The sequence below is a fragment of the Schistocerca americana genome, chromosome 1 (assembly GCF_021461395.2).
Source record: "Schistocerca americana isolate TAMUIC-IGC-003095 chromosome 1, iqSchAmer2.1, whole genome shotgun sequence".
NCBI lineage: Eukaryota > Metazoa > Arthropoda > Insecta > Orthoptera > Acrididae > Schistocerca > Schistocerca americana.
In genome coordinates this window covers 504,097,886-504,118,370 of record NC_060119.1, presented here as the reverse complement: position 1 = coordinate 504,118,370, position 20,485 = coordinate 504,097,886, and the positions used below count along the sequence as shown (strand labels likewise).

Here is a 20,485-nt window from a genome sequence, read left to right as displayed (position 1 = left end):
GGTCGTGATGAGCGGGCGCGGACCGCAGGGGGAACGCCTGGTACCCCAGACCGTAGATGAAACCCCCAGGAGCGGGTTTGGTGGGCGCGGACCGCAGAGGGAACACCTAGAACCGCAGCGGACGGAAAACGGAGCAGCAACGCTCCAGCAGGTCACAGGGAATGGGCGCGGACCACAGAGGAAGCGCCTGCAGCCGTTTGTGGAGGGGGAAGGCCATAGGCATAAATACTGGACCAGGTCCACTCGAGGAGCAGTCTCAGGTCGCACCTGATGAAGGTCTCGAGCTACGTGACCGAAATATCATGCAAGTACGACGCTGATATCCGGCAGAACACCCGACAACCCAAGATGTCATTAGATCGCCGGGAAAGCCTGAAGAGTGTAATTAAGTTATTTAATTATACATTTTGATTTGTTTTAAGATCGAGAACAGTTCGTAAACAATATGTTCGTTTTTACTTATGGTGATTTCCTCTTGATTCTCGCCTACATCGGAAAATGCCGTCTTTTAGCTCATCGTTGATGTTTTCTTCTTTAGGCACTGATCGTTGTAGTCTGCTTTTAGTTGCTCGACAGAAGTATGCATTTCTTATGTTTTACCCAGAACACTTTTCCGCATGCCACAGTTTTATGTTTGTTTTAATACTTCTAAGTAAGTACTGCGGTTCGTGTTTTGTAGCATTGCCAACATAACGTTGCCATTTGCTTGTCTTTGACCTACACATCTTTTAGCTTATTTGTTTTTATGTGTGTAATTCTATTTAATTACGTTGCTGTGTATTTATATGCTATGTAAGAGTAGTGAACGAATAGTGATGTACTTTTTTTTGCGGGGGAGGGAGAAGCTATGATGAGTGGACATAAGTGTATAGTAGTGTGATGGAGTGTGAGTTGTAGGAGAAGGTGAGGAGCAAGAAGTCGTCAGTTATTTTAATGAGAGTCTGGTTTCCAATGTTTATTTGGTCACTGAGCAAGTGTTTGTTTTCTGTTAATACTTTTTGTATGTGGACATTTCCTTAGAAAGGGAGGAGGTGTCTCTTTTACCGATGCTTCAGTATTACTTCGTCATTGGTGTTCTTGTTTTACATGATCTGCAAATGTTGAATGTTTTGTACCGTATTTAAATGCTCTGTCGCGTTCTTCCTATCTTGTATCGAATGTCCTGCCAGACCTTCCAATGTATATCTTTTCAGAATCTCTGGAACTGAGCTGATAGACACCAAATTGTTGGTATCTGTCTCGTTTTGATTTCAGTTTTGGAATGTGCTTTTGTATTGAGTTGTTTGTTTTGTAAGTAATGTTTGTTTGGTGATTCAAAACGTAACTGGACTATTTTTAGCTATACACTATACATCAAATATTGAAATAGCCTTGTTATTGAATATGTTACATATTTTATATGTGAGTTTGTTGTGGTAGGCCATTGCATCCCATTTTTTGTAGTAGGGCGGCTTGTATGTATTGGTGTGGTATCTGTTCCACTCATCTTCTCAGAGGTATGAAAATTTCACTGCGACAGTCGTCCTGGGTTTTCCTTTGTGAAGGAGCATTTGAGAACTAAGGTAAGCATTTTCGATTTTGCTTTGAAACCTGCAGTTTCAGTTCCTGGCTCGTCCGTGAGTGTCTGGACAATAACTGTGGCGTCACTAACAGCCTTTACAAATGACCAGAATTTCTTTGGGTTTTGTGAAAGATCGTTTGACTAAATACTGCTACAGTAATAACTGAAGGCTTCACGCGTTGCTCTCTTTACAGCCAAACGTGTTTCATTCAGCATCTGTCTGTCTATAGCCCTATGCTTTGTTTTGCACCAATTATGCAGTTGTCTCTGTTTCTTTAAAAGTTTCTTTACAGTGAACTTATGCCATTGAGGTTCCATCTCATTATTAACTGTTCTGCTGGGTACATAATTATCCAGTGCATTGTGAACTGTTCTTTTACATTCGATGCACAACTCCTCTACATGATCCTGTCCTTTGCTAAAAGTTTCAAGTTCCTTATTGAGACATACATATTGCTTTTTAATCTGGTTTATTGAACGTATACAAGGTGTTTCAGAATTGGCGGTCAATAACTCATACATGGAAATTACAGGGCAAGAGTCGCTAAAAAGATACAACAAACATAGGTCGGCCGATCGTCCGTTGCCGAGGTATCACGTTAATTCGAGTTGGGGACCAGCTGTAAAGGCCTCTGGATACCGCGGTATTTACATTGGTATTTCAAGGTCTGGGATTGACTATGTGTTTACGCTTGCGCAACTATTTCCCTTTCCCCCTCCGTTCACTGTGGCGGCCGGCCGGGGTGGCCGAGCGGTTCTAGGCGCTACAGTCTGGAACCGCGCGACCGCTGCCTCGGGCATGGATGTGTGTGATGTCCTTAGGTTAGTTAGGTTTAAGTAGTTCTAAGTTCTAGGGGATTGATGACGTCAGAAGTTAAGTCCCATAGTGCTCAGAGCCATTTGAACCTTTTTTTTTTTTTTCACCGTTCCGGACCGGACTCACAGTTACGAACGTGAAAGTACCAAGGATAGATGCTACACCAATGAAGAGTACGCGGACATGCACTGCATGTATTGCAAAGCGTATAGCAGTGCCCTTGAGGCTGCATGTTTGCGTGAAGAAGTTTCCCTTACCGGGTGCAGCCCGACAGGCGTACATTTAGCGGTTACATTAGGGCCTTAGAGAAACAGGGAGTTTCGCTCACCACGTACGAGAAGGTCGACCCAGATCGATAACACCTCGTGTTGAGGAAAGGGTGTTACGCATTGTACACAGGCATTCAAGTACTTCAGACAGGAGGACTGCTACCGAAGAGTGTGCCCTGAGTCATAGTAATGTGTGGCGGATTTTACATCGGCAAGTACTCTATCCACATCATCTGCAGTGAATGGAAGCCATCAACAATGCAGACTTCCCTCCTAGAGAGAATTTCTGCTAATGGGTGCAACAACAGTGTACCATGAATCCCCTATTTGTAAGCAGTATTCTCTTCACGGATGAGGCCAAATTTACCCGTGACGGTATTTTCAACTTCCATCAACTGTCACATTTGGGCTGATGTCAGTCCCGATGCAACACACTATCACGACATCATCAGCTTTATTCGTTGAACGTCTGGGCAGGACTGCTCGGAGACCGCATATTGGACCACATTTCTTACCACACAGGCTAACTGGACAACAGATTCCACGTGAGATTTCTACGAACTGTACTCCCAGATGTACATTTTGATGTCCCACTGAACCAACGCATGAACATGTGGTTCATGCATGACATTGTTCCAAGACATTTCATTTCCGAGTGCGCCGTCTTCTAACTCGGTCGTATGGTCAACACTGGATAGGTTCAAAAATGGTTCAAATGGCTCTGAGCACTATGGGACTCAACTTCTGAGGTCCCCTAGAACTTAGAACTAGTTAAACCTAAATAACCTAAGGACATCACACACATCCATGCCCGAGGCAGGATTCGAACCTGCGACCGTAGCGGTCACGCGTTTCCAGACTGCAGCTCCTAGAACCGCACGGCCACTTCGGCCGGCACACTGGATAGGTAGAGGAGGGCCTGTGTCATGAGCTCCAAGATCTCTGGATTTAAATCCCAAGGATTCCTGTGTGTGAGATCATGTCAAAAGTCTGGTCTCTGCTACCGAGGTCAACAATCTTGAGGAATTACGCTTGCGGATTGAAGCAGCCTTCCAGCATTTACAGAATTCCCCAGGACTGCCTAAGAGAATTCGCAACTCATTTCAGAGACAAGTTCAGCATTGTATTCAGACGCATGGACAACATTTCGAACACCTACGTTAACGTTTAGAGATGCTGTGTGCTCCTACATACTGATGAACCGCCACAGACAACATAAAATGTGATTTGCGGTCCCATGTTTATTGGAGCCTTTTAGCTACTTTTGGCCTGTACTTTTCATATGTGAACTACTGACGATCACTTCTGAAACACTTTATATATGTTTCTACTGGTTTCAGTTGCCATTCGTATTTTGGTAATCGTTGTTGCCACAACCGTGCCTTGGTTACTGGTATCATGATATCCGTTTCAATGTAGACATACTCAAAGAGGTCAGATCTATTTGTTGTCATTAGATCTAATATTGAGAAAAAATGCCGCACCTGGCGGTCAGCACGCGATTCCTCATTCCAGTTCAAGACAAAAGTCGTGCCATTGGGTTTAACACAAACACGATAAAAAAAATGGCTCTGTCAGCGCTGTGCGTGGAGCGTGGTCAAGAAAAGGTACAACGAACGCTACACTCTACCGGGGCTGTCCCATTAGCTCAGTGAGGTGACCCAACGCCATGGGTAACAGAGGTCTACATCTGACGTTTCCGCTTGAATTACTCGGTGGATATAGTTCCGCGTAAGTCCTGCAGATGTCAATACAGCCCCTTTGGACTGAGGGGGCAACCGCACACTACTTCCATGACACTTGTTCGAGCGTCGCACGCTCGTATAGGCCGGTCGTCTACTATAGTTACCCGAGCATCGCTCAGTAGCGCACTGTCGGATCACGGCGCGTGAACTTGAGATGAAGGAGTGCGATAGGGAAACATGGTTTGAAATAATATATCCTAACTGCGAAAGATGGCAATTGTAACAATGTTTTGGAGAGATTTTCATTAGTGACAAATGAGGATGTCGGCTACATATACTGCAGCAAGTGCTCTGCTCTCCAGTCTTACATATCAGCCAGCAGACATCTGAATGCACATATCTGCAGAACACGGCAAAGTGTATGTTCGGAAGCATTAGCAGTTTCGGTGAAAGCTACAGTAATTGAAAAGGTATGTAGGAATCTGTGCCAGGGACTTTCGTTCAATTGCAATAGCAGTAAGTGCAGCAGGCTATAAATATCAGTTCATAATTGTGACGGGTAGATATTTCCAACATTTTACCTCACCCTTTGATGATATCGCGAAATACTCAAAGACAATCCGATGAAATACGAGCGAATATGAGGCCCAGCATTATCCAGGACATAGGCACGAAAGCATGAGAATGTGCGACAGGTATATGGATTGATACATGTCGGGAAATGTGTTACTTATTATTGCGCACTTTGCTCATCAAGATTAGTCACTGAGAAATAAGGCAACAATCTATTTTCCTGAGAAGACAAAAAATATGGCGATTTCATTGAAAAATACACTCCTGGAAATGGAAAAAAGAACACATTGACACCGGTGTGTCAGACCCACCATACTTGCTCCGGACACTGCGAGAGGGCTGTTACAACCAATGATCACACGCACGGCACAGCGGACACACCAGGAACCGCGGTGTTGGCCGTCGAATGGCGCTAGCTGCGCAGCATTTGTGCACCGCCGCCGTCAGTGTCAGCCAGTTTGCCGTGGCATACGGAGCTCCATCGCAGTCTTTAACACTGGTAGCATGCCGCGACAGCGTGGACGTGAACCGTATGTGCAGTTGACGGACTTTGAGCGAGGGCGTATAGTGGGCATGCGGGAGGCCGGGTGGACGTACCGCCGAATTGATCAACACGTGGGGCGTGAGGTCTCCACAGTACATCGATGTTGTCGCCAGTGGTCGGCGGAAGGTGCACGTGCCTGTCGACCTGGGACCGGACCGCAGCGACGCACGGATGCACGCCAAGACCGTAGGATCCTACGCAGTGCCGTAGGGGACCGCACAGCCACTTCCCAGCAAATTAGGGACACTGTTGCTTCTGGGGTATCGGCGAGGACCATTCGCAACCGTCTCCATGAAGCTGGGCTACGGTCCCGCACACCGTTAGGCTGTCTTCCGCTCACGCCCCAACATCGTGCAGCCCGCCTCCAGTGGTGTCGCGACAGGCGTGAATGGAGGGACGAATGGAGACGTGTCGTCTTCAGCGATGAGAGTCGCTTCTGCCTTGGTGCCAATGATGGTCGTACGCGTGTTTGGCGCCGTGAAGGTGAGCGCCACAATCAGGGCTGCATACGGCTGAGGCACACAGGGCCAACACCCGGCATCATGGTGTGGGGAGCGATCTCCTACACTGGCCGTACACCACTGGTGATCGTCGAGGGGACACTGAATAGTGCACGGTACATCCAAACCGTCATCGAACCCATCGTTCTACCATTCCTAGACCGGCAAGGGAACTTGCTGTTCCAACAGGACAATGCACGTCCGCATGTATCCCGCGCCACCCAACGTGCTCTAGAAGGTGTAAGTCAACTACCCTGGCCAGCAAGATCTCCGGATCTGTCCCCCATTGAGCATGTTTGGGACTGGATGAAGCGTCGTCTCACGCGGTCTGCACGTCCAGCACGAACGCTGGTCCAACTGAGGCGTCAGGTGGAAATGGCATGGCAAGCCGTTCCACAGGACTACATCCAGCATCTCTACGATCGTCTCCATGGGAGAATAGCAGCCTGCATTGCTGCGAAAGGTGGATATACACTGTACTAGTGCCGACATTGTGCATGCTCTGTTGCCTGTGTCAATGTGCCTGTGGTTCTGTCAGTGTGATCATGTGATGTATCTGACCCCAGGAATGTGTCAATAAAGTTTCCCCTTCCTGGGACAATGAATTCACGGTGTTCTTATTTCAATTTCCAGGAGTGTACGTTGAGGAAACATTATTCAAATTTTTAGGAGTGAATCCTCAGAATTTTAATAAGGTTTCATTTGCCACAGACCAAGGCGCTGAAATCCTTCCGGGATTATGCCTCCATTACAGGTGTTTTGAACACAGTCCATGAAACCCATGTTCGACGACGATTAAATGATAAATGGGCTTTGAGTGGTTTATTTCACGAGTTACGGTGCTAACTATGGTGTCCGTTTCATGAGGAAAACTGGTGACGTGAGTTGGATGTAGACACGCTGGAAGCAAGAAACGGAGAGTATATGGAACAGCGTACTTAGTACGCTTTTTGCGCTACAGCAGCATAACAAAATCATCGAACTGCTTCCGTAGAGGCATATCTGAAAACTGATTATGACAACAGCATTGCAAAAGGACTCGCGACATTTTTAAAGCCAGTCAAAGACGAAATAAGAATGCCGGCAGGCGATAAGTTTCCAACAATTCAATTTGTTTTGTTACGGGTGCACAAACTGAAACGTCATTTCATTGCAGGGCCCGAAGATACAGAGATAGGTTTAAACTGCGGAAGATACGCCACGTGTCCAGTAAATGAAAATTGTGCTTAATTGCAAAACACTGGTTACATTGTCACCGGTATCTTGGCAGAACACTACAACAGGCCTATTATCATCTATTGACTGTAGATATTACGAATGCCGAAGCATCGCTGTCTCCGCTTCGCAAACGAGAAAACTGAAATTCCGACGTTGCACAGAATGGTAACAATTCTCTGGTCGCCCATCCTGTTACTGGAAATAATGTCTGTTTCCGACAGAGATGAGAAGTTAAATACTGCGCATAAAATGTGTGATGAAGTATCAGTTTCTGATAAGCTAGAACAAAATTATAACGTAGAAGTTATAACTGTTACTATGTTGTTGTTATATCCGTAAATATTTATGTATGGCCGATGGGAAAATGTCAGCCGCACGCAGCGTCCAAAAAAATGAAGTTCCTGTTTTCGGAGTGACTAGATTGCGGGCCACGTCGCACTCAATCTACCGACGAAGTTGACTTGTATGTAACTCGAATAGATAGTCGCGACAACGAAAATAGGCTAGAGAAGTGAAACCATGACCGTAGTCTCTTTCCCAAACTATCATCTTTAGGAAGAAGAACGGTTTTTTTTCCAGCCTTAAATGTGACTAGCGAAAAAAATTCAGGATGCATGTCGGTCATGACGTCGGCTTGACCCAGACACTGCGTAGATGTTAATGGTACGGACTCCAAATAGGGTGAGGGCGATACCCCACGCAATGGGGACGTATGCGACATCCTCTGCAGGGAGTCCGTTGCGTAGGAGGATGGCGACGCCATTACCAATGTCGGAGGCGAGAGAAACGTAGGCGTTGTGCCCGATGGGGACTTGGAAGTCAGCGACGAACACCTCCTGTAGGAGTGCAATAACAACATCCGCAGAGCAGATGGTGTCTCGGAACATAGCCAGTTTGTGAGGGTTGGTTGGTTGGTTGTTTTGGGGAAGGAGACCAGACATCGAGGTCATCGGTCTCATCGGATTAGGGAAGGATGGGGAAGGAAGTCGGCCGTGCCCTTTGAAAGGAACCATCCTGGCATTTGCCTGAAGCGATTTAGGGAAATCACGTTTGTGAGGGGCTCGGATGGTGACAAGATTAATTGTGGCGACACGATATAGCTGCGTGCGGTCCCTTGCAACTAATGGAGAATGCGTCATGTAAGCATCCTGCAGGCGTAGACCCACCGGTTCTGTCGCAGCGGTCATGGGTACTGGCAGGGCGCCGTTTCAGGCGCTCCCATGGGACGCTCTCGCTCAGACACGCTGGTGGTCTGATCCGCTCCTTCTTCAACGTCATCGACCCAGGATGCTGACCCTGAAGTCACGTGACAGTCATTTACTGCCGGAGCAGGGGAAGCAGGCGCTGTGACAGTAGCTGTGGGACATCTGTCGTCCTCATGTACTGGCAACATTGAGTTCGTGTTATGGATTGAGAGAGGATTCGTTACAGGAAAGGCGTCAGGAGTGGTCATACCTTGTGACTGGACGCAATTTGGAAAGTCACCATCAGACACCGGTCGCCATCTCGCGAGGTCATCTGGAGGAGAGCGTCATCGGAGGGTGTTCGTCGGCGTTTCTTGCGCTTCCTGGGCGACCCCCTTTCCTAATGTGTTGTTTCGAATCATAATGTGGTCACCCATCATCCGACACTATACCCATCAGGATAAAGGCAGCAGTCGGCACGACATCTAGTTCGACGTCCATGGTTCGAGCAGGGTCGTCCGCTACGGTCCTAAGAGTAAATGTTGCCGCTGAGGGCACTGGGGGTGACGCCTTGCTGGTTTCGTCGGCATACTGTGATGCGGTGGGTGGCGTTGACGAGACTTCAGGCGTATGCTGAAGTGGCGTGGCAGGGTTCCGTGCTACAGGTAGGTGACAGGTAGGGACGTGAACGTCGATGCCTGCCTCACTTCACCCAGCGGTGTTGTATCAAACGTCGGCGTAAACATTTGGACCGGACATGTCCTCCCTGGCACGTTCGCGGCTGGCCATCGTACATGACGATGGCCCGCATACCGCCAATCATCAGGTACGATGGAACGTCTTTCGTCAGCTCAGTTTTGATCTGCCGGTCGTTCAAATGGCTCAAATGGCTCTGAGAACTATGGAACTTAACATCTGTGGTCATCAGTCACCTAGAACTTAGAACTACTTAAACCTAACTAACCTAAGGACATCACACACATCCATGCCCGAGGCAGGATTTGAACCTGCGACCGTAGCGGTCACGCGGTTCCAGACTGAAGCGCCTAGAACCGCACGGTCACACCGGCCGGCGATCTGCCGGACGCCATTTAACACTGGGTAGATCGTAAATGTTTGCCACTTGTCCTCGAGGTGACCGAAAACGTGTCCATACGGCTGAAAAGCGGCAGTGACCAATTCTTGAGTCATCTCGAACGGAAGCTTAAAAACTTGCAAAGTTCGGAGATCGAATCCCGCATGGTCCACTGTCACTGCACTTACGTGTCCATCAGTGTTTAAATTTTTGTCCGGCGGTGTGTCGTTGGACAACTTCGGCGCATAGCTTCTCCGTCGACATCTTGGTGTATACAACACTTCCCGTGATGGAAAAATGTATTCCGATCACGTCTAGGGGATTCAAACGCAGATCCTCTCCTATGAACTGTTCAACTTCAAAAGCTCTTGGTAACGGATGTTCACCCTGAAACGTTACTGTGATCGTTGCATAGCGCTAAGAGTGCGCCTGAGGTACGGTAGTAGTGGATTCTAAACACGAGTACCGCGACGTGGAAGTAAACAACGCCGAGAGCAGAGTGCTGAAAGGCGCGGGGCAGTTCCGCACGCTACGAAGGTCGAGAGCCGACTGAGCCGACTGACAAGAACTAGGGAACGGACGTCTAGCCGCGCGGGGTAGCCGAACGGTCTGGGCGCCTTGCACGGTTCGCGCGGCTGCCCCCGTCGGAGGTTCGAGTCCTCCCTTGGGCGTGGGTGTGTTGTCCTTAGTTTAAGTTAGTTTAAGTTAGATTAAGTAGTGTGTGATTTTAGGGACCGATGACCTCAGCAGTTTGGTCCAATAGGACCTTACCACAAATTTCCAAATCTACGGACGTCTAGAAAATTGGAACCTGATGAGGATTCGAACAATAGCTCCATGGTGGATTTGGGACTGATGTTACTGCAGTCTACTAAGTGAATCGTGACGGCTGGTACGGTAGTGGGATGTGACACACCTTCCTCTGTACACCCTGGTGCACTGCCAGATGTGACAGTGTTGCTAGCTCCTGTTTTCCATACATTTGTTTTCAAAGTGAATCGGACATGATTTTGCTAGGTAAACATTTGTCTTGAATCTGGATGAGGAATCGCGTGCCGACCTCTAAGTGCTGAAATTTTTCTTCATCCTGTATTTTCATCATTAGTGGGGCTCCGAACCATCTGTTCTAATTAATTTTCAGAGAAGCATCTGTTCTAATTAATTTTCAGAGAGGACTTTCAGCAATGTTTCACAGGAGGTCTTTACACGCCGACCACTAACAAAAATATAATTATCCCAATCGATCGTTGGATGTTTAAAGTCTCCTTCGAGGCTTACAGTATGATTGGGGGACTTATGTACGAGCGAACTGAGATTTTCTCTAAGATTTGCCGTTAAATCAGGAAGTTAACCTGTTGGCCGATAGAAGGATCCAATTACAGTTTTATGTCCATCCTTGATACTGAGTCTTGTCCAAACAATCTCGCATGCAACTTTAATTCAAATGGTTCAAATGGCTCTGAGCACTATCGGACTTAACATCTGAGCTCATCAGCCCCCTAGAACTTAGAACTACTTAAACATAACTAACCTAAGGACATCACACACATCCATGCCCGAGGCAGGATTCGAACCTGCGACCGTAGCAGTCGCGCGGTTCCGAAGTGAAGCGCCTAGAACAACTCGGCCACAGCGTCCGGCTCAACTTTAATTTCTGTCGTTTCAGTATAGTAGGGAAATGCAGTTTACAAAGGAGACTGCTTACAAATCACTTGTGTGTCAACTCTCCCAATATTTTTGTAGTGTGTGGGACCCATACCAAACAAGACTAACAGGGGATATCGAACGTATACAAAGAAAGGGTGCACAAATGGTGGCCGGTTTGTTTGAATCAGGAGAGAGCATCGCGGAAATGTTGAAAATTTGATCTGGCAGAGTCTCGAGGACAGGCGAAAAATTATTCAGCGAAAGCCTACTTAGAAAATGTCAGAAAACAGTATTGAGGAATCTAGAATATTAGTGGCCGAGCGGTTCTAGGCACTACAGTCTGGAACCGCGCGACCGCTACGGTCGCAGGTTCGAATCCTGTCTCGGGCATGGATGCGTGTGATGTCCTTAGGTTAGTTAGATTTAAGTGGTTCTAAGTTCTAGGGGACTGATGACCTCAGAAGTAGAGTCCCATAGTGCTCAGAGCCATTTGAACCATCTATAATATTCTTCAGATCCTTACGTATCGCTCTCGTGGGTATCGTGGAGATCAAATGAGACTAATTTTAGCGCTCACTAAGGCATTAAAGCAGTCATTCTTCCCTCGCCCCATTCACGAATGGAACGAGAAGAAACATTGACATAAGGCACCTTACTAAGTACCTTCTGCCAGGAACAACTTTACAGTGTTTTTCAGAACATTTGTGCGGAAGTCGAACTACTGTGTTGCGAGCTGGAAGTCTGAGCATACCTATTGCAGTGACAAGGCACGAATGGTCTTAGGTTGTTTAAAATTACTGAAATTTTATCAGCAAGAATAAAAGAATTTTAATAAAATTGAAAACTTTTCTGGTTATCATCCGGAAGTGAGATGAATGCCGCAGGCTCGCTTTTCTGTTAATGAGTCCTACCCAATTAAAAATGTTGCAGAGCTCAGAGTTCCTCCTCGGAACATATTACACTGTTGATCAAAAGTTAAGCATGAAAGTAACTTTAGTTCGCTTTGTCAGAGCCGAGCAACATAGCACGATGAAACTTGGTCCATACGTTGTAAGAACTGTTACAGTGTGATACAGAAGGTGATTGAAGAAGATAGGCAGTGAGATGTATAGGTGTGACACATTTAGTGAAAGACAATAACTGCAACTAAGTCACCGCGACTTATGATGGTCCCCTGGACATCACAGCAGCCGGGATCTGGTTGTTAGTAGGGTGTGTGATCACAACCGACAGAAATGCGTGCTGTGCAACGTGCTCGGTCACGATGTTGATAAGAGGTTCTTGTGGTGAGGGTTAACATCTAACGAAAGGTCATTGGTACATGTGGACATGCCGCAATACGTCTCCCTAGCTCATCCCACATGTGCTGTATGGGGATTACGTCGGGAAAACGGGCAGGCCACTTCATTCGCCGAATATCCTATCGTCTGTAATGCTGCTTCACCTGGGTTGTTCGACGTGGGCGCCCACTGTCATCCATAAAAATGAAGTCAGGGTCGAATGCACCCCTGAAAAGACGCCGTCGGGGAAGGGGTACAGTGTCACAATAACGCTGCCCAGTGAGTCGGTGTGGTCCCTATGATCTTGGCACCATCGCAAACGGTGCCGCTGATGTGCAGGTGTCAATGGAAAACAACGAACTGGTCGTCAGGCAAAGAACCACCCCAATGCAGTTCAAAATGGTTCAAATGGCTCTGAGCACTATGGGACTTAACATCTATGGTCATCAGTCCCCTAGAACTTAGAACTACTTAAACCTAACTAACCTAAGGACAGCACACAACACCCAGCCATCACGAGGCAGAGAAAATCCCTGACCCCGCCGGGAATCGAACCCGGGAACCCGGGCGTGGGAAGCGAGAACGCTACCGCACGACCACGAGATGCGGGCACCCCCAATGCAGTCACCGTGTTACTAAGGATCCCGAGATTGCGTCGTTTGCACTCCTCTTAAATGTGGTTGCAATTGTATTCGCTGTCTGACATGGAAACAGTGCTATGAGCAACACCTGGGCTATAATCGTCACACCGCCCTTCTTCCATTTCCCCAATGATTCTTCCCCATGTGACGTTATCCAGATGTTGTTTCCGGACCGTTTTGTAATGAAGAACACCACCACGCTGCTCCGCAACTGCTCGTTGATTGACTCACTCTGTCTTTCGCCATTCCTTCAGCTGCCTCTGCCTCGTATCGCGGGCGCAGTCCCACTTAGAGCAGTATTAAAAAAAAAAAAAAAAAAAAAAAAAAAAGCGTGTGACGAGGGCCTCCCGTCGGGTAGACCACTCGCCTGGTGCAAGTCTTTCGATTTGATGCCATTTCCGCGACTTGCGCGCCGATGGTGATGGAATGATGATGATTAGGACAACACAACACCCAGTTCCTAAGCGGAGAAAATCTCCGACCAGCCGGGAATCGAACCCGGGCCCTTAGGATTGACAGTCTGTCACGCTGACCAATTTTTTTTTTCTTTACATTTTGTTCGATATAGTTCGTTGCGTTTGGTCTGGGCGGACGTCACAAGACATGCGTTCAAGTTGATCGTTGATTCCCTGACTCAGTTTTGTTGTTAGAGAAAGCACGCAGCCCTCTGACCGAACACGCTGAGCTTCCGTGCCGGCATCACTCAGCTACCGGGGGCGGACAGTGTTCACACTGACCTCACGCCGTATGATGTCCAACTCTCTGTGCACCACTAGGAGACGTCTGGCAAGACGCAACTTACATTCATTTCCACCGAGCAGTTAATATACACTCCTGGAAATGGGAAAAAGAACACATTGACACCGGTGTGTCAGACCCACCATACTTGCTCCGGACACTGCGAGAGGGCTGTACAAGCAATGATCACACGCACGGCACAGCGGACACACCAGGAACTGCGGTGTTGGCCGTCGAATGGCGCTAGCTGCGCAGCATTTGTGCACCGCCGCCGTCAGTGTCAGCCAGTTTGCCGTGGCATACGGAGCTCCATCGCAGTCTTTAACACTGGTAGCATGCCGCGACAGCGTGGACGTGAACCGTATGTGCAGTTGACGGACTTTGAGCGAGGGTGTATAGTGGGCATGCGGGAGGCCGGGTGGACGTACCGCCGAATTGCTCAATACGTGGGGCGTGAGGTCTCCACAGTACATCGATGTTGTCGCCAGTGGTCGGCGGAAGGTGCACGTGCCCGTCGACCTGGGACCGGACCGCAGCGACGCACGGATGCACGCCAAGACCGTAGGATCCTACGCAGTGCCGTAGGGGACCGCACCGCCACTTCCCAGCAAATTAGGGACACTGTTGCTCCTGGGGTATCGGCGAGGACCATTCGCAACCGTCTCCATGAAGCTGGGCTACGGTCCCGCACACCGTTAGGCCGTCTTCCGCTCACGCCCCAACATCGTGCAGCCCGCCTCCAGTGGTGTCGCGACAGGCGTGAATGGAGGGACGAATGGAGACGTGTCGTCTTCAGCGATGAGAGTCGCTTCTACCTTGGCGCCAATGATGGTCGTATGCGTGTTTGGCGCCGTGCAGGTGAGCGCCACAATCAGGACTGCATACGACCGAGGCACACAGGGCCAACACCCGGCATCATGGTGTGGGGAGCGATCTCCTACACTGGCCGTACACCATTGGTGATCGTCGAGGGGACACTGAATAGTGCACGGTACATCCAAACCGTCATCGAACCCATCGTTCTACCATTCCTAGACCGGCAAGTTAACTTGCTGTTCCAACAGGACAATGCACGTCCGCATGTATCCCGTGCCACCCAACGTGCTCTAGAAGGTGTAAGTCAACTACCCTGGCCAGCAAGATCTCCGGATATGTCCCCCATTGAGCATGTTTGGGACTGGATGAAGCGTCGTCTCACGCGGTCTGCACGTCCAGCACGAACGCTGGTCCAACTGAGGCGCCAGGTGGAAATGGCATGGCAAGCCGTTCCACAGGACTACATCCAGCATCTCTACGATCGTCTCCATGGGAGAATAGCAGCCTGCATTGCTGCGAAAGGTGGATATACACTGTAGTAGTGCCGACATTGTGCATGCTCTGTTGGCTGTGTCTATGTGCCTGTGGTTCTGTCAGTGTGATCATGTGATGTATCTGACCCCAGGAATGTGTCAATAAAGTTTCCCCTTCCTGGGACAATGAATTCACGGTGTTCTTATTTCAATTTCCAGGAGTGTATTTCGTTACTTTATGTAGGTAGTTCTTAAACATTGCAGAGCATTTTATCTACGTGATACTTAAGACTCAGTAACTCTTATTTTAATAGTTAGATTAAATATTGTCCATCTCTGCAACAGATGAGACTTGATGTTACGAAGGTGGATCTGAATTAGAGTAGGTAATAATCACGACTTAAAGGCACAACCCTCTGTATCTCATTTCGACAGACATCCAGAAAAGGAGGATACCGAAACGATAATTTTCAAAAGAAACCATCACAGTCAGGTCTCATCTACTTTATACACTTTTCTAAAAGTGTACTGCGCATAATAAGTAATTTGGAGAGGAATATAAGTATTTTGGTTATATCTTTTATTTTGCTTGTTTTGTAATTCCGTTCACAGAACCTTTTCCAGCACAACTAGTCCGTTATCATTTAACTACACGAGGTATTCGTACGTGTACGGACTGAATACATGGCAGGCAGTGATTGCTGGCAGCATACCTCCCACGAGCATGGTGCATATGCTGAAGATCTTCTCGACGCTGGTGTTGGCGGATACATTGCCGAAGCCGACGCTGGTGAGGCTGGAGCACGTGAAGTAGAGCGCCGTGATGTACGACTCGGAGTGCGAGATGTTGGTCACCGGCACCTTCAGCCGCTCCGCCATTGTGTGGATCCAGCCTGCGGACAGACGCAGAACAATGCTTTATCACGCGGCGCTCTTAATACGGAGGAAGCATCATGTATTTTTTGTCAGTACGGAGCAGTCGCGCGTCCAAGAACACTGGCAGCTACTTAGTGCAAGAAATAGGTCAGCCACATCAAAATAACAGAAGATTTTGAGTGAATATGCGAAGACGTTCAGGGTTATAGTTTTCTGTCTTCTTTGAAGCCTTTATAAACGGACAGATATGGCGGATCGAACTAGTTATGATATTATTGAAGGACCTATTCTATGATTAAGAAAAACAAAGGAAAATCTGATTTAGAATATTTGGGTGAGATCAGGACTGCTCCTTCTCCTCCCGAAGACGTGTTCCGAGCCTTATGCACAGTGGTGTAAAGAATGATGTGGACGTGCACAGTGGCTCCTAGCACGGTTTGCATATTCCGCTAAGAACTTGTAAACATATAAGAAGCAACCGAGTGATACATAAAACGTAGAAAAAAAGTAAGTAACTTTTTTATTATTTCAAGAGTCATTGCCATAACCGTTTTTCCCACTGTGGAACAAGACGGTCAGTGCCTCTGTGGTGTCACCGCCAGACACTAACTTTCTAGGTGGTAGCCTTTAAACCGGCCGCGGTCCGTTAGTATACGTCGGACCCGCGTGTCGCCACTATCAGTGATTGCAGACCGAGCGCCGCCACACGGCAGGTCTAGAGAGACTCCCTAGCTCTCGCCCCAGTTGTACAGCAGACTTTGCTAGCGATGGTTCACTGTCTACATACGCTCTCATTTGCAGAGACGACAGTTTAACATAGCCTTCAGCTACGTCATTTGCTACGACCTAGCAAGGCGCCATATTCAGTTACTATGTCTTCTGAACAGATAATATTGTGAATCATGTACCGTCAAGAGCGACGTTCATCATTAATGGACTAAAGTTAAGTATCAAACTAATTACGTCCGCTTTCTGAATTCTAATTCCTTGTCATGTTTCAGACCTCAGTCAATATAGTTCTTCCCTCCTCACGCCAGCCTGCGTGAGCTAAAACGCGTGCATTTCGGCCTCCAGTCGTAACACAGTGTTGGCTCTTCTACGAACACAATAGCCTTCTTGGAAAATGTTTGTGGTTGCCTACGGAACCGTGATTGCCCCAGGCGTGCAGCTCTTCGTGCGAAGCAAATCGACGACCGCGAATGTCTTTCTTCAGGACACCAAAAATATATAAATCACCTGGGGACAGATCAGGACTGCATGGAAGTTCTGCAGCGTAATCGAAACAACCTTGCAACATGTGGATTGGCATTATTCTGCAACAGAATTATATTGTCCTTCAAAATTCCTGGGTGCTTGCACTCGACGGCGCACTTAGGTTTTTGCAAATTGTCCACATACCACTGTGTGTTAGTTGTGGTGCCGTGTTCCAGGTTGTCAATAAGTAGCGCGCCATTGAAGTCAAAGAAAAAGGTCATCAAGTTTCCCGGAGCTGGCATGCTAATTGTTGCGGCTACACTGTGGAAGTTCGCTGGGCAGCCGTTACACATCCTCCATACGGTCCATATATCGCCCCATGTGATATGCAGATTTTTGGAGTTCTGAAGAAAGACAGTCGCTGCCATAGATTTGCTTCGGACGATGAGATGCACCTCTCATTCGGGAGGACAACGGTTCAAACCCGCGTCCGGCCATCCTGATTTAGATTTCCTGTGATGTCCCTAAAACACTTTAGACAAATGCTGGGATGGTTCCTTAGAAAGGACCGATGATCTCCCTATTTGGTCCCCTCCCGCCAAATCAACCAACCAACCGAAGAGAAGCATGATGGGTACAGTCATGATTTCGTAGGCAACCGCAAACATTTTTGCATGAAGGCATTGAACGTCTTGTCTCAAGGCGCGGTAAATGTAGACTCAAAGACAAAAAAAAAAGGAAGGAAAAAAAAAGGACCGACGCACCACGAAGGAATTATGAGAATGGGCCGGGAATCGGTAGATGTGATGTGCATGGAGGGACAAATAAATGAATACAATTTGAGAAAAATTGGATGATTTAGTCAAGAGAAAGAACTTCAGAAACTGAGCACGTCAATAACGCATTCGTCCACATCTGGCCCTTATGCAAGAATTTGTGCGGCTTGGCGTTGACTGTCAGTTTTGTTGGGGGTATCATACCAAATTTTGTCCAACTGGCATACTGGATCGTCAAAATCCCGAGTTGGTTGGAGCACCCTGCCCATAACGCTTCCAACATTCTCAATTGGGGAAGATGGGTGATCTTGCTAACCAAGGTATGGTTGGCAAGCGCGAAAACAAGCAGTAGAAACTCTCGTCGTCTGCAGGTGGGCATTATTTTGCTGAAATGTAAGCTGAGAATGGATTACCATGAGAGTCAACAAAATTTGGCGTAATATATCTTAGGCGTAGCGCGACGCTGTAAGAGTCTTGCGGGTGACGACTAAATGGGCCTACTTTAAAAAGAAATGGCACCTCAGACCATCAGGCCTAGTTGTTAGGCTGTATGAGGGTAGCAGGGGAGGGAGGACACTCAGCTGGTATTCAACCACTGTCTGTGGTGGCTTCAGATACGTCTTCGCTGGTCATCGAGGCTCAATTAAAAACCGGTCTCATCACTGAGGCAATCCTCCTACAGTCAATGAAATACCAGGCCAAAGACATGTCCGGAGACACCCAGAACAGCGATGGGATAATCAACCTGACTGTCGCTCGCCAAACGGAGAGATGATGTGGCGTGCCATTTACTTTCATAACAGGACCCGTGGCACTCTTACAGTTCAGCGTTACGTCAATGATATTCCACGCCCCCTTTTTGTTGCCCTTCATGGCAAGCCAGCAAGATAACGGCTACCCGCACACGGCGAGAGTTTCTACTGCTTGTCTTCACGCCTGCCAAATCCTAACTTGGCCAGCAAGTCCGCCGGATCTCTGCTCTGTTGAGAACGTTTCGAGTATTATGAGCAGGGTCCTCCAACACACTCGGGATTTTGATGATGCAACACGCCAGTTGGACAGAATTTGGCACGATATTCGCCAGGATGACATTCAACAATTCTATCAATCAATGCCAAGCCTAATAACTGGTTGCATAATGACGAAAGGTGGACCAACGTTTTATTAACTTGTTCAGTTTGTGACGCTGTTCCTCTTGAGTAAATGACTACATTTTCTGAAATTGTAATAATTTGTTTGCCTGTCCCTGCACATCACATCTACCAATTTCCATCCCTCTCGGACAATTCCTTCGTGGTGAATCGTTTTTTTCTCGTTGAGGGTGTACGAGGGTTCACTGAAAAGCAATGCCTCCACCTTCGTAACTCTTCAACAGTTGGCAGCATTGGTATGCAGCAGGTACTGACTTGTTCCGTATCCTCTTCTCTACAGCCCAAGTTGGCGGGAAGCCTTAGCATTGAACGGTTGTATTGTTACAGAGTAAAGTATGGAACCCTGCGCAGACGGTCAGTCAGTGTGATTTAAGAAACGTGCAGTCATTGAATTCTTGAATGCGGAAGGTGTTACCCCAGAGGAGGTTCATCGGAGAATGAAAGCAGTTTATGGCCATTGTGTTGATATGAGTACTGTGCGTCGTTCCCTACAAGGGAAACTCCCCATCGTATCATCCTCATATTTAGTCAATGGCTCATCAAAAACTGGAATAGATCAAGCATGAAAACAGGAAGAAGGTGTACTGGACTCTGGAAAAAAGAAGAAAGACAGAAACAGAGAACGGTGGTGTAGAGCTCGTGTGGTCATGGTGTTGGCCTGCGAAGGGGGAGATCCGGGTTCAAATCGCACTAACTCAAATTTTTTTCTTTTTTTCCCCACAGAATTACGAACTTTCCGTCCGGTCATTGAGGTGTCTGTTCACTGTATTCAAATGTGTGTATGTGTCGCGGCGGAGTGTCAGTTTGCAACAGCGACGTGTAACGAAGGGACCTTCCAGACGTACGTACCTCCTATTTGTTCTACACTGATACCACATATTACGCTACTGGCGTTCTGTTTTGGAAGTTTTGACTTTTGAATTCCTTCGTTGTAATACAGGTCACACCCATTTATTATTTGTTTTCATTTCTGTGAGAGGTGTATGCGCCATCTCGCCTGCTCTCACTGTTCATCACAGAATATGAGTCATGCGGTAAGAACATATCACGGTCGCAAGTACATGTGATGAATAGTGACGTAAGCGAGATGCCGCATAGACTTCTCACAGAAATGAAAACAAAAAGTAAACGGGCGTCACCTATGTTACAACGAAGGAATTCAAGAGTCAAAACTTCGAATACAGAAACAAATGGTTCAAATGGCTCTGAGCACTATGGGACTAAACATCTGAGGTCATCAGTCCCCTAGAACTTAGAACTACTTAAACCTAACTAACCTAAGGACATCACACACATCCATGCCCGAAGCAGGATTCGAACCTGCGACCGTAGCGGTCGCGCGGTTCCAGACTGTAGCACCTAGAACCGCTCGGCCACTCCGGCCGGTAAAACAGAAACAACTCTCTCTCTCTCTCTCTCTCTCTCTCTCTCTCTCTCTCTCTCTCTCTCTCTCTCTGTGTGTGTGTG

The 20,485-nt window shown here is 47.7% G+C and overlaps 1 protein-coding gene across 1 annotated transcript in view; it reads right to left on the bottom strand.

Annotated features, from left to right (window-relative positions):
- The window catches only part of LOC124624305 (potassium voltage-gated channel subfamily H member 8), a 496,049-nt gene that overhangs the window by 158,328 nt on the left and 317,236 nt on the right, over positions 1-20,485 (bottom strand). Inside the window, exon 7 of the mRNA XM_047149098.1 lies at positions 15,735-15,914. Coding sequence (XP_047005054.1) covers positions 15,735-15,914 — 180 coding nt within the window. The remainder of the gene's footprint in view (positions 1-15,734; positions 15,915-20,485) is intronic.